This window comes from Castor canadensis, chromosome 1, assembly GCF_047511655.1.
Source record: "Castor canadensis chromosome 1, mCasCan1.hap1v2, whole genome shotgun sequence".
Lineage (NCBI taxonomy): Eukaryota > Metazoa > Chordata > Mammalia > Rodentia > Castoridae > Castor > Castor canadensis.
In genome coordinates this window covers 16,014,085-16,026,995 of record NC_133386.1, presented here as the reverse complement: position 1 = coordinate 16,026,995, position 12,911 = coordinate 16,014,085, and the positions used below count along the sequence as shown (strand labels likewise).

General features: G+C 44.1%; 1 protein-coding gene across 3 annotated transcripts in view; it reads left to right on the top strand.

The window, feature by feature from the left end:
* Window positions 1-3,895: 3,895 nt before the first annotated feature.
* Window positions 3,896-12,911, top strand: part of Ppp1r14c (protein phosphatase 1 regulatory inhibitor subunit 14C) — a 100,695-nt gene continuing 91,679 nt past the window's right edge. For 2 of the 3 annotated variants that reach the window (XR_012447694.1, XM_074072342.1), the window contains exon 1: window positions 3,896-4,292. Coding sequence is in view for 2 of the 3 variants with exons in the window: in XM_074072342.1 (XP_073928443.1) it covers window positions 3,996-4,292 (297 nt within the window). In the remaining variant the exon portion in view is untranslated. The remainder of the gene's footprint in view (window positions 4,293-12,911) is intronic. The other variant, XM_020176002.2, reaches the window with a different exon arrangement.

Sequence of the window (12,911 nt, the reverse complement as noted above, 5' to 3'; positions counted from 1 at the left end):
TCCAAAAAACAAAAACAATTGAAAAGCCTTCCCCCAAATGAAGTAACAAGGAAAAAAAAGCCCAAGTTAAGAAAACACAAATTTAGGAAGAAAAGGGATTGACAAATGGTACTTTTTAAGGCTGGTTTTACAGAAAGGAGGTTGCCTGAGATAAAAGCTTATCCCCTTGGAGGAGGTAAATCTAACTAAGATATATTGTAAGCACATATGTAAATATCACAATGTATCCCCCTGTACAATAATTATTTGCTAATAAAATAAAAAAAACCCCTCATCTCTTGCACTCTAGAAAATTCCTAGAGTACTCAATTCACTAAAAACTATTCCTTGTTTTTTTATTAATCAAAGATTTAAAAAAGATTATCCTTCAATATATACACATATGTCTTGAGGAAATATTGTTAGTTTTGTTGAATTTACTATTATGGGATGGAGCCTCACACATACCAGGCAAGTGCTCTTACACTGAGCTGCATCATAGCCCTGCTGAATTTAAATAGACACCTAAGGAAGTGTCTCTAGCCTGGGAATAATTCTTTTATTACCAAATACTTTGTGTTTGATTTTGGAAATTTGCAAGAGCAGTGTTTCTACTGTCTGTTGAGATTCAAACATTTGAGCATCTTCCTTCCTTCCTTCCTTCCTTCCTTCCTTCCTTCCTTCCTTCCTTCCTTCCTTCTTCTCCTCCCTCCCTCCCCCCTCCCTTTCTTTTTTCAGAGAAGTTCTCCTAGGTTGGCCTCAAATGTGATCCTCATGATGACAGGCATGTGCTGACATGTTGACCCAAAAGAGAAATATTTAATGCCAGCTCACCTTCTTGTAGGTCAAAGTGAGTCACTGGACACCTGAGGGTCAACGTGCACAGGGAAAGAGACTGACTATTCACCAACTATTTTGTCTGTAAGTTCAGATGCCTAAAACCTGGGTTCTTTAGAATCCGTCATTTAAAAAAATTTTTATTTTATTCATATGTGCATACAATGTTTGGGTCATTTCTCCCCCTTCCCCCACCCCCTCACCCCTTCTCTCTCCCCCCCACCTCCCCGATACCCGGCAGAAACTATTTTGCCCTTATGTCTAATTTTGTTGAAGTGAGAGTATAAGCAATAATAGGAAGGACCAAGGGTTTTTGCTAGTTGAGATAAGGATAGCTATACAGGGAGTTGACTCACATTAATGATCAAACCTTTTCTCTAGTTCCTGGTCCCCTTCTCCTATTGGCCTCAGTTGCTTTAAAGTATCTGATTTAGTTTCTCTGCATTGAGGGCAACAAATACTATCTAGCTTTTTAGGTGTCTTACCTATCCTCACCCCTCCCTTGTGTGCTCTCACTTTATCTTGTGATCAAAGTCCAATCTCCTTGTTGTGTTTGCCCTTGATCTAATGTCCACATATGAGGGAGAACATACGATATTTGGTCTTTTGGGCCAGGCTAACCTCATTCAGAGTCAGTAATGTTCTCCAGTTCCATCCATTTACCAGTGAATGATAACATTTTGTTCTTCTTCATGGCTGCATAAAATTCCATTGTGTATAAATACCACATTTTCTTGATCCATTCGTCAGTGGTGGGGCATCTTGGCTGTTTCCATAACTTGGCAATTGTGAATAGCGCTGCAATAAACATGGGTGTGCAGGTGTCACATAGAATCCATCATTTTTGAAGTTGTAAGTAAGCAAAAACTAGTTTTAAGCACAAAGAAAAAGGCATCCTAGCAGTGAGAAAAAAATTGACATAAGAATTCCTCGGAAAGAACTTTATGAATTTTCATAATTTCTTTGAAGCTATTCTCGAATGACTGGCTTCATTGTCCAAAGCCTCAGAGAGGAGTTGGAATTCCCCACTGTTTGCCATGAGGCTGGATCATGGGTACAGTTTTCACAATAATTGGTATTGCAGGGTCTCAGTGCCAGGCCAGGGCAGAGATTTTCTATACTTTCTCCTTACTAACTAAATTTGAGATGTTTTGCTTTCATTTAAATTCTCCTGGTTAGTGCATTTGGTTAACACTGGTGCTGGCCAACTTAGCAAAGTGCCAGATGTCTGGAGAGAGACTAGCTTGTTCTGTGTGTGTGGGGACACTGTTGTTGACTGCTATGCCCCTTCCACTTCCTCCTTCATTTTGTGTAGGCGCTCACCCTCTTGGCTATGGGTTCAGGGTTTAAGATGACCTACTCTACAAGGCAGAAGGGCTCAGGTGAAGTAGACAAGGGTTATCAGTCTCTAGAAACCAGTCATGGTCATTTGTCTTCCTTGATCATGGCTAGGTTTGCAGGAAAAATCACCTTCTAAAACAAAGGCAGGCTCTTCTTTGGGGCAGAGAGCTGATCTTTTAGCCTTGACCTTCTTCTAATTATGATAGGAGTCCAAGGCCAATGCCAGTTATCCTGTTTCACACAGACCTGTCTTACATCCTTGCTTTCCCTCCTCAAGGCCTGACCTGTCCTCATGGTGGTGGCAGGCATGGAACACTGGGAAATTCCTACTCAGGCTCTTCTGGGAAAACCCCAAACTGAAGGAACAAAGGAGACCAGAAACCTGGGTAGAAAAGACTAGATGATGGCAGAAGCCCAGCCAGCTGTTACGCCTTTGTTCTCCATGTCTTTACAGCCCTCTGTCAGAATCCCACAGGGACTCCTCTCCACAGAAAGGGTGCAGAGGAAATTGACTTGGTTGTCTATTTTACCTCTGAGAAGCTTCTCTGAGCAGTTGCAGGTAACATTTAACAGCTTTTTATTGAAAGTCTGTTCACAAAAGCTACAGACTTGTATTTGAACAGCTTTGTGGTTTCTTTAAGAAGCGGGGACAAAAATGTGTTGTTACGTGCAGCAAAAATATGCTAGTGTCTCTCTGTAATTTCACACGCACACACATGCAGTTTTCTGTTCATAACTTCCCTCCCATGGCTCTGCCCTAAACGTTATAATAAGCTCATTCATTCGAATTCTACTTTGTTGCATGATGTTTTTCAAGTCGAGTCAATGCAGCTCCTTTCCTGGGTAAAAAGAGATTGTTTAGAAATGGCATTGCAAGGCAAACTGGCTGAGCAGGGAATGCAAAACCAGAGTTGTTAGACCCAGCAAATCCTACCTGACTCTTAAAGAAACGCTGACCGTCCAGATGTGCCTAGCCCTACAGCCCCAGCGCCGATGAAGCTTTGGCCCTGTAGACACACGGATACCTTAATGCCCTGGCTAAGATTAAACAGACTCTTGGTAAGAAAAGAAAAACCGGTCTGGAAATAATTCCTCAGGCGCGGCGACTGCCTGATTGCACAAACGTCGCCTCATCAATGTTCCTCACAATCCTAGAGAGGAAGTGGCATCGTTTGGTCGGGCCATGGCGTGAATAGGAATGTGTTTGGAGCCGCGGGGTGGGGCCGGGAGGGGGGACACTCCCAGCGATCGCAGGAGACATAGGGGAGAGGAACCTCTGAGAGGAACCTTCGGCGCGGTCCCTTTCCACAACCCTGTTGCAGTGGTCCCCTGCTGGGACAGCGCAGGACGGAGACCGCGGGAGATTTCGTGCGCTCCGGGATTGCTGGACAAGCGCAATTCCCCGTCTCCAAGGCCAAATACTATGACACTCGCGCAGAGCACTGTCCTCTATCACCCAGACCCACGCCAGTCCCCTACGCTGTCTACACCCAGCCGATCGCTGGTGTCTAAGCGCACAAATTCTCCGCCTCCCCGGGCGACTCCCACGCCCGGGGCGCTCTCTCCCGCTGGCGCCAGATCCGGCTTTCTCCGGCGGGACAGAGAGGGTCCTGGGCGGCGTCTTTAAGGCTGCGGTCCCCGCCTTCCCTCCCCGCCTTCCCTCCCCGCCTTCCCTCCTCCCTCCGCGCTCCCAGAGGAGCCGGCGGCCGGGCGCGCGCGGCGCGCGGAGCAGGTGCCCGAGCCCCTCGCATGCGGCTGCGGGGCCCGCGGTGGTAGCGGCGCCGGGCGCTCCGCCCGCCCCTCCTCCCGGCTGCACTTGGGCTCCGGCGCGTGGGGACATGTCGGTGGTGACCGGCGGCAACGAGGCGGCCGGCGGGACCGGAGGCGGCGGCACGCGGGTTTTCTTCCAGAGCTCCCGTGGCGGCGCCGGCGGCAGCCCGGGCTCCTCCCGGGAGGACTCGGCGCCGGTGGCCACGGCGGCCACAGCCGGGCAGGTTCAGCAGCAGCAGCAACAACAGCAGCGGCGTCACCAGCAAGGAAAGGTGACAGTGAAGTATGATCGCAAGGAGCTTCGCAAGCGGCTGATGCTGGAGGAGTGGATCGTAGAGCAGCTGGGGCAGTTGTACGGCTGCGAGGTACCTGGGCGCATGGCCGGGAGGGTCAGGACCCCCCCCCCCCAGTCCCTCTGTGCCCTCAAGGGAATTCTCTCTCCGTGGCTCCGGGTCCCCGGTGCTCACTGCCCTGGCTCCCGGGGACCGAGCGCCAGGAGCGAGACGCGGCGCGATCTGTCTCCCAGGGGTGCCCTCGGGCGCCCAGGCGCAGGGTCCTGATGCCGCTGCCTGGGTGCAGCTGCCGGGTGACTCGAGAGCTGCGGGTCTCTTGATGGCAGGGGGTGGAAGGAGGGTTGGGTCCTGCGAAGCGCATTGCTTTCCTCTGAGCTCCAGGGGCTTCTCTGCTCCAGTTGTAGCTACACCCAGTGGGACTTGGAGGGAGTCGCCCCAGCTGTGCCCAAGCAGCGGTGGGGAAATGAGAGCAGACGGAGCAGCACTCACGGCCAGGATCCGGCAGCCCCGATTTTAAAAAATGTTTTATTTGTTTATTTATTTATTTATTTATTTATTGTGAAGGGGAGCAGGGAAGGGACCTGAAGCTGCTTAGCAGAGGAGAGGTTCTGGGAATCTCTGAACCTCATGGTTCCTGAAATTCTACATCAAAACCATAAGGTGATCGCTTTCCCTTTTCTAGCCATTCCCGCCCTCTCCCTTATAATTCATGTCTCTATAATTCGTCCTTGTATTCCCAAAGCCGCACACGTTGGGCTTTGTTGATGCAGCTTTCTTTCTGGCTCTCCAAGATCAATGAAATCCCATGGATGGGGCGCAGAATGACACCCTTGGGCCAGCAAGGAAGGGTGCCTTGGCGGGTAGATATACTGGATGTCGTGGGATCTGCCAGCGCCCAGCTCCCCTGACCACGCTGTGTGGAGTAAGGTTTTACTCGTATGATTGACATGGATACATCTGATATAGGGAGAAATATTTAAAATAAGCTGTAACATACATATCGTAAGAAAACGATGGACGCCAAAGAACTCCCAGGAGAGTCTTTCACAATAGTGATTCTGAATGAAGTATTGGGCTCTCCTAAGGGAGGGGAGTTTGGAAAGTGTGGGAAGATGAAGATTAATTATTAAGGCTATAGATTCTTGTAAGTTAAAGCCAGACTCGTGTCAGTGAAACTGTCAGCAGAAATGAAAGCCGGATGAACTCACTGGCTTTCCCATTGATTTGGGGATTCTGTAGGTCACACATTTTATGGCCTATTGTGAACGCATTTTTTTCTTTAACATTCTTATTGTGCAAGGAAACAGCATTCTCACTGCTGACTACGATGACTGATTATGATATAATGAAACTTGACTGTATAACTAATGAGCTTGTAAAAAATATAGTTTCTCCACTCCAGCTCTTACAAAAATCAATTTAATTGCATGAATAAAAACTGGCAAAAAATAGGAAGTGCTCCTGAGATTTTTTTTTTTAAATATGAAGTTGGTGAAACTCTTTAAAAAACATTGTATTTCATTTAGATGGAATTCCTGTTGGGTGAATGGATGTGTTCAGTCTTGCTTCGTAGAATCCAATTAATTTTCATTTATTTCCTACTGGCCTTTATAATTCCATTTTAGGTTTGGAGAAAATTTTAGTTAATAGAAAAATTATTGTTGGAACAAACAATGCTTCATTCGATGTAGCTTGGGAAAGTAGTAAGAGTTCTATTTGTTTTGCAGGCTGACCAATTATACATTTTAAAAATTGTTCAGAGTAATTGGGGGGGGGAAATGGAACTTTGAATGTTCACTATTGAACATGTAGGCTAGGTATACATTTTAAAGGGTAAATAAGACTTTGAATCTTTTCCTTACACTTTTTCTTCTGGGGTTTTAGACTTTCCACCCATAGCAAAAAGCTTGCTGTTTGAAAGAGAGGCTGGTGTGGTGAAATAACTCAAAATGCTCTCTACACAATACAATGTGCAAGTATTTCTTTTCAGTTTGTTGGTCCAGTCACTGTAGGCTGAAGAAAGAGAAATTGTGGAGAAGATAGCTGGCAGTTTGTGACTAGTGTACTGATGGTATATGTCTGCTTAATAATAAAGGAGCGGGTGGATGAGGAAGAGCCCAGTGAAGGACTCTGTTTTGGCTTTAGTTTCTCTCCTCCTTGTTCATTGCTTCAAGCATTTCAACCTTTGGTTTGTGAATTGAGAAGGACCTCCCTTAGCTAATAGCTCTGCATCTCATGAATACAAACCTTAGGAAGTGTTCTTTTTACATTTAAAATTGGTGATATTTTTCAAATGCCAATGACACAGAAAGCCAATATGGGAGACTTCAAAGTCCATACAGAATGAAGGCCTGAGTTATCTGCTGCGCTGGAGTAGAGGGAGAATATGTATTTAATTTCAGAAGAACTTGGGCTAGACAGGTCAGCAGTTAGATGACATGTCCTTTTCAGAATAGAAAATAATTTTGGCTTAATGTGAGATATAAGTTATTTAAAGTTAGAATGGAATGGGAAAGAAGAAAGGCACAGAACTGGTTGTGCTTTTGCTTAGAAGCTTCCAGTGGCCAATCAGTTCTGTGTGGAGTATGATGTAACAGACAACATTTGGGGGCACTTATGTGCCAGGTGCTGTTCTAGGCACTTTGTATGCACTGGTTCATTTGGTCTTCACAGCAAACCTATGAGATGAGGGTACTTTTATTATGATGAGTGTACTTTTATTATGATGAAGGTATTCTTATTGTCCTTGTTTTACAAATGAGAAAAGGGATTCAGGGAAGGCTAAGAGGTTTCCCAAGGTCACACAGCTGGGCAGTAGGGTGGGAGTGGGGATATGTACCCGGGCCGTGTGACTTGAGGCTCCCAGGTAACTATTAAGCTTGCCTGTAGCTTTGCAGGGAACACACATAGCATGTGTTTCAATGCTTAAAACTCAATGAAACCAGCTACAGGCATGCGTATAAATTTGTTCCATCCACCTACCTTGACAATGGCATCTTCGTGATGATCTGGAAAGCTGAGTTTGAATTTTGAGTTCTCGATTTCCCAGAGCTCTGAGCTGGAATGCATTTGGGAGACTCTGCCCTGGCCCACCCCTTGTGTGGTTCTACCTAGTGAAGGGCACTGCGTTCACATTTTTTGCCACCTTTGAACATCCTCTGGCTCACACTGGATCTGGAAAGAGCCTCTTCATGTCCTGGAAGCTATTTGGTAATTGATGAGGGAATTCTGGTGGCCAAGAGCATTGCCTAAAACCAGTTGGAGGGACACTTCTTCTAGATAGGTTGATCTACTTGGTTCTAGAAAGACTTCAGGGAGATGTGGCAAGGCAGGAGTGGTGCCCAGGGCTGTGGGCCCTCTTACCCAGCCAAGGGGGGCACTGTCAAATACCATATCGTATATAGCTTTTTGGATGCATAGGTAAATGTTTTCATTAAGTTCTAAAATGATTAGTTACATGTTTGTAGTTCTTGTTCAGTTCATCTTTTGGGAAAGCTTGTACAGATGGTTAAATTTTTAGCTAGGAATTTGGACATGATAGAACTGTTAGGTTAACTCTACATCCATATTAAGGATTTCTGCTTGAAGACATTTTCATATTTCTTCCAAACCCTGACTTTTTTTTTAATTATTTTATTAGTCATATGTGCATACAAGGCTTGGGTCATTTCTCCTCCCTGCTCCCACCCCCTCCCTTTCCACCCACTCCGCTCCCTCCCTCTCCCCTCCACCCCCCTCAATACCCGGCAGAAACTATTTTGCCCTTATCTCTAATTTTGTTGAAGAGAGAGTATAAGCAATAATAGGAAGGAACAAGGGTTTTTGCTGGTTGAGATAAGGATAGCTATACAGGGAGTTGACTCACATTAATTTCCTGTGCGTGGGTGTTACCTTCTAGGTTAATTCTTTTTGATCTCACCTTTTCTCTAGTTCCTGGTCCCCTTCTCCTATTGGCCTCAGTTGCTTTTAAGGTATCTGCTTTAGTTTCTCTGCGTTAAGGGCAACAAATGCTAGCTAATTTTTTAGGTGTCTTATCTATCCTCACCCCTCCCTTGTGTGCTAAAGCTTTTATCATGTGCTCAAATCCGATCCCCTTGTTGTGTTTGCCCTTGATCTAATGTCCACATATGAGGGAGAACATACGATTTTTGGTCTTTGGGGCCAGGCTAACCTCACTCAGCATGATGTTCTCCAATTCCATCCATTTACCAGTGAATGATAACATTTCGTTCTTCTTCATGGCTGCATAAAATTCCATTGTGTATAGATACCACATTTTCTTAATCCATTCGTCAGTGGTGGGGCATCTTGGCTGTTTCCATAACTTGGCTATTGTGAATAGTGCCGCAATAAACATGGGTGTGCAGGTGTCTCTGGAGTAACCTGAGTCACATTCTTTTCGGTATATCCCCAGGAATGGGATTGCTGGATCAAATGGTAGATCAATGTTTAGCTTTTTAAGTAGCCTCCAGATTTTTTTCCAGAGTAGTTGTACTAGTTTGCATTCCCACCAGCAGTGTAAGAGGGTTCCTTTTTCCCGCATCCTCGCCAACACCTGTTGTTGGTGGTGTTGCTGATGATGGCTATTCTAACAGGGGTGAGGTGGAATCTTAGCGTGGTTTTAATTTGCATTTCCTTTATTGCTAGAGATGGTGAGCATTTCTTCATGTGTTTTTTGGCCATTAGAATTTCTTCTTTTGAGAAAGTTCTGTTTAGTTCACTTGCCCATTTCTTTATTGGTTCATTAGTTTTGGGAGAATTTAGTTTTTTAAGTTCCCTATATATTATGATTATCAGTCCTTTGATGTGTAGCTGGCAAATATTTTCTCCCACTCTGTGGGTGTTCTCTTCAGTTTAGAGACCATTTCTTTTGATGAACAGAAGCTTTTTAGTTTTATGAGGTCCCATTTATCTATGCTATCTCTTAGTTGCTGTGCTGCTGGGGTTTCATTGAGAAAGTTCTTACCTATACCTACTAACTCCAGAGTATTTCCTATTCTTTCCTGTATCAACTTTAGAGTTTGTGGTCTGATATTAAGATCCTTGATCCATTTTGAGTTAATCTTGGTATAGGGTGATATACATGGATCTAGTTTCAGTTTTTTGCAGACTGCTAACCAGTTTTCCCAGCAGTTTTTGTTAAGAGGCTGCTTTTTCTCCATCGTATATTTTTAGCTACTTTGTCAAAGACAAGTTGGTTATAGTTGTGTGGCTTCATATCTGGGTCCTCTACTCTGTTCCACTGGTCTTCATGTCTCAACCCTGACTGTTTTTAAGAGCATTTGAAATCTGACATAATGTCTACTTTGACAAGTATTGCCAAGATGGCTTACTGGATACATGATGTCATTTTTTTTTTCATTCTTGCCCAGCATCAAGATAACATCTATACTTCCAGTTTTGCAGTTTAGTTTGCTTTGGAAATAAAAGATGTTTCTAAGCTCAAATTATTGAAATGTCAGTAGTAGCCTAGCCATGAACAGTCTTGTGTGCCAAGGGCAAGTGCTATGCTATCCTGACCCCATTTGGAGTCTTCCTTTTGCTTTGCGTGTCTGCCAGGTGTGGTGGTACACACCCATAATCCCAGCAACTTGGGAGACAGAGGGAAGAGAAGGGAGGAGGACTGTGGTACAAGACCCAGGCAAAAGTGTGAGACTCATACCCGAAAAACAACTACAAAGCAAAAAAGAGCTAGCATGGTTCAAGTGGTAGAGCACCAGGGCTCTGAACTCAATTCCCAGTTTTCTGGTTTACTGTACATCATACAGTTTCAGTATTCCCTTATTCTTCATCATTTCCATCCCATAAAAGTGACCCCAAAAGAAATGCCCATTAGATTGCTGTCTGATACACATATAGACACATGGATGTTTAGATACAGAGATTCACAAGGTACTACTGAATGTTACATGCATGCTAAATAAAAAACATTTCATCTACAATATGACTTAATTATTGTCTAAATGCAACTTTCTATTCTATTCTATTTTCCAAAAATGCTGGTTGCGATGCTCTAAATTGATTTCATAAAACATCAATGTGCTGTGACCTGCAATTAGAAAAATACTGCTTCAACAAGAGAAAAACCTAAACACAGGTAAAAGAATTAGCTAACACAGATGGATACTTTCTATGTCTAGGCAAAGTTCATGTAATCCTAAAAACAACCTCTGACACCACCATTTTGTGGACGTGGAAACTGAGGCACAGAATGGTCACAGAGTTGCCTCAGGGCCCTCAGCTGGGATGTGGCAGAGCAGGACTGTGGCCCAGAAGTCAGTCACGGGGACAGGGTGCTCAGTCCCCTAATTTGCTGCTTCTGCGATACTGTTTTTGTCACGTTTTTTTCATGGTCATACATGGATCTGAGTCTTTATTTGTTGGATTGGTTGACTGGTCTATGATTTTTCCTCTGCCAGTACCATACCACTTTTTAAAAACTAAAAATCTTCTTATTTATAATTTTTAACACATATTAATTGTACAAGTGAATGGGTTTCACATGACCTTTTCATACATGTATAGATCATGTCTTATTGCCTGGCATAATCTACAGCGCACGCCACAGTCAGTGGGCTTGTTTGTGCCCGGATGGGCCTCTCATTTTAAGTTCAGGTCCTTGTTTTGTATGTAGTTTCCTGCTGTGTAGCATCAAATCCCCCTGCTCTACTGCTCCATGAATATCTCTGCCGGATGGCAAGGCTGCTGTGTGGAACAAATCTGTTCAGGTATTTAGGAACAGGCTTTTCCTGTCCATAAACTCACTTTACAGAGTACCAAAGAATAAATTAAACGTGTTTAAAAAATTCATGAATAAGCCAGGAATGGTGTCCCTGCCTGTAATTCTAGCTACTTGGGAGGGAAGAGGTAGGAGGATCAAAGTCTGAGACTGGCCTGAGCAAAAGGGTGAGACCCTATCTAAAAAACTAAGAAGCAAAAGACTGGAACATGGCTCAAGTGGTAGAGTACTTGGTGTAAGGCTCTGAGTTCAATCCCTCGTACCACTAAAAAATAATAAGTAAATACATAAATAAAAACCCATGGATAAAGGATTTCTAAATTGCTGAAGTAAGAAAACAAAATAAACTAAAACCAAAAAACCAACTGTACTTACTTCCCATGGAGCACTGGTTAAGGAAATGTGTGGGGCCGTGGCTAAGAGCATGTGCTGCACTCACAGTGGCCCCTCATTCAGCAGGTGTTCAGATCCCTTAACCTCATGGAGCCTCCCTTTCTCTGTATTTGTAGGGGATCATTCTTGCAAGAAGGACTGGATGTTAAAGCAACAAGGATCATAGTTGGTGTGTGGTCAGTGGTGCTGTTGGGGCCAAAACTAGCACTAACTAACTGTTGGTTATTCTCTGTGAGATGGAGAAAGGAGACTGGGGGAAAGGATCAAGGTATTCGTATTTGATGGGCGTTTGACTTCCTTCTGTGTGTGGCAAGTGTTGTCATGTGGGGAACACTGTAGTTAGAGGTGTTACTGTGTGTGTGAACTTGAACATGAGCAGATATTCTCTAAATAATTATTCCCCCTTTCCTAGAGCCTCCCTCATCCTGAATGTTGCAGTGGATTTAACAATTTGAAGGCAGGAACCATCCTCATTTTCATGTGTCCCTAGACACAATTGTCCAACCTTTAAGGATTTGTTTGAATGAATGAAAAAGCATTAATCTTCAGAAGATGTTTTGAAACTCATCAATGTTTTTAGTATCTAAACTAGTTGTTTTGTACCTATAACCCACGTCATACTTCTGTGTTTTTACAGTTTTATTTCAGCATTGTTGAAAAATATACTAACTTTCATCTCAGGAATGCAATGGTGGTAGTCGCAGGCAATTGGCTTGTGAGTTTAAATCAAGACAATGCGTTTAGAAACTCAACCTTCACTCAGTCTCCTGATCTCTCCCTCTTCCTTTGCTCTTAGGTGCCGCTGATACCCTACTTTGGTCTGCCAAGCACATCTCTGATGCATGGTTGCTTCTGGTGTCTTCCATCTTCCTCCTAGGTGGCATACAGCCTTGCCTGGCTCCCCTAGTTCTCTTCCAAGAAGTCTTCTCTTTTGAGATGGTGGGAGGAACAAGGTCTGAATTGTTTTCTTTTCCAGGTGGTCTCTGCTTTGTTTGTATGATTTTATTTTGTAGTTTATTCTCTTACCTCTTGATTCCTGCACGTAGCTATAACAAACTTTCCATCTTTTCAAGGCACTTTTCTTTATTACCCTTCCTCTCAGCTTGTGTCCTCTTTCATGGCGTCCCAGCAGCCTCCCCCTGGTACTTACTTCTATTGACTATGCTACTCCTTCTTGGCTGTATTGCCAACCTCCCTTTCCATCTGCACTTTGAATTCAGCGTATGTATATATGAGTTGAAATCTTTCTTTTCTGCTAAAAGCAACTACCACCATCATTCACTAACACAAAAAAATGCTTCCCTTTCTCTATCTTGCCTCCCTGTCTGTCTCCTTTCCCTTCCTATCTATTTTTCCAGATTCTTTCTTCCCTAGGACACACACACACACACACACACACACACACACACACGCGCGCGCACACACACACTCTTTATTCACCATAATCTGTTGCTTGCCTAAGGACCCTCTTGTTTCTCAAGCCAGTGCCTTTGTTTGGGTCTGTCTTTGACCTCCACAGATTAGGCAGCTCACCAATTCCTTCTGCAGCCCTGGTCCCT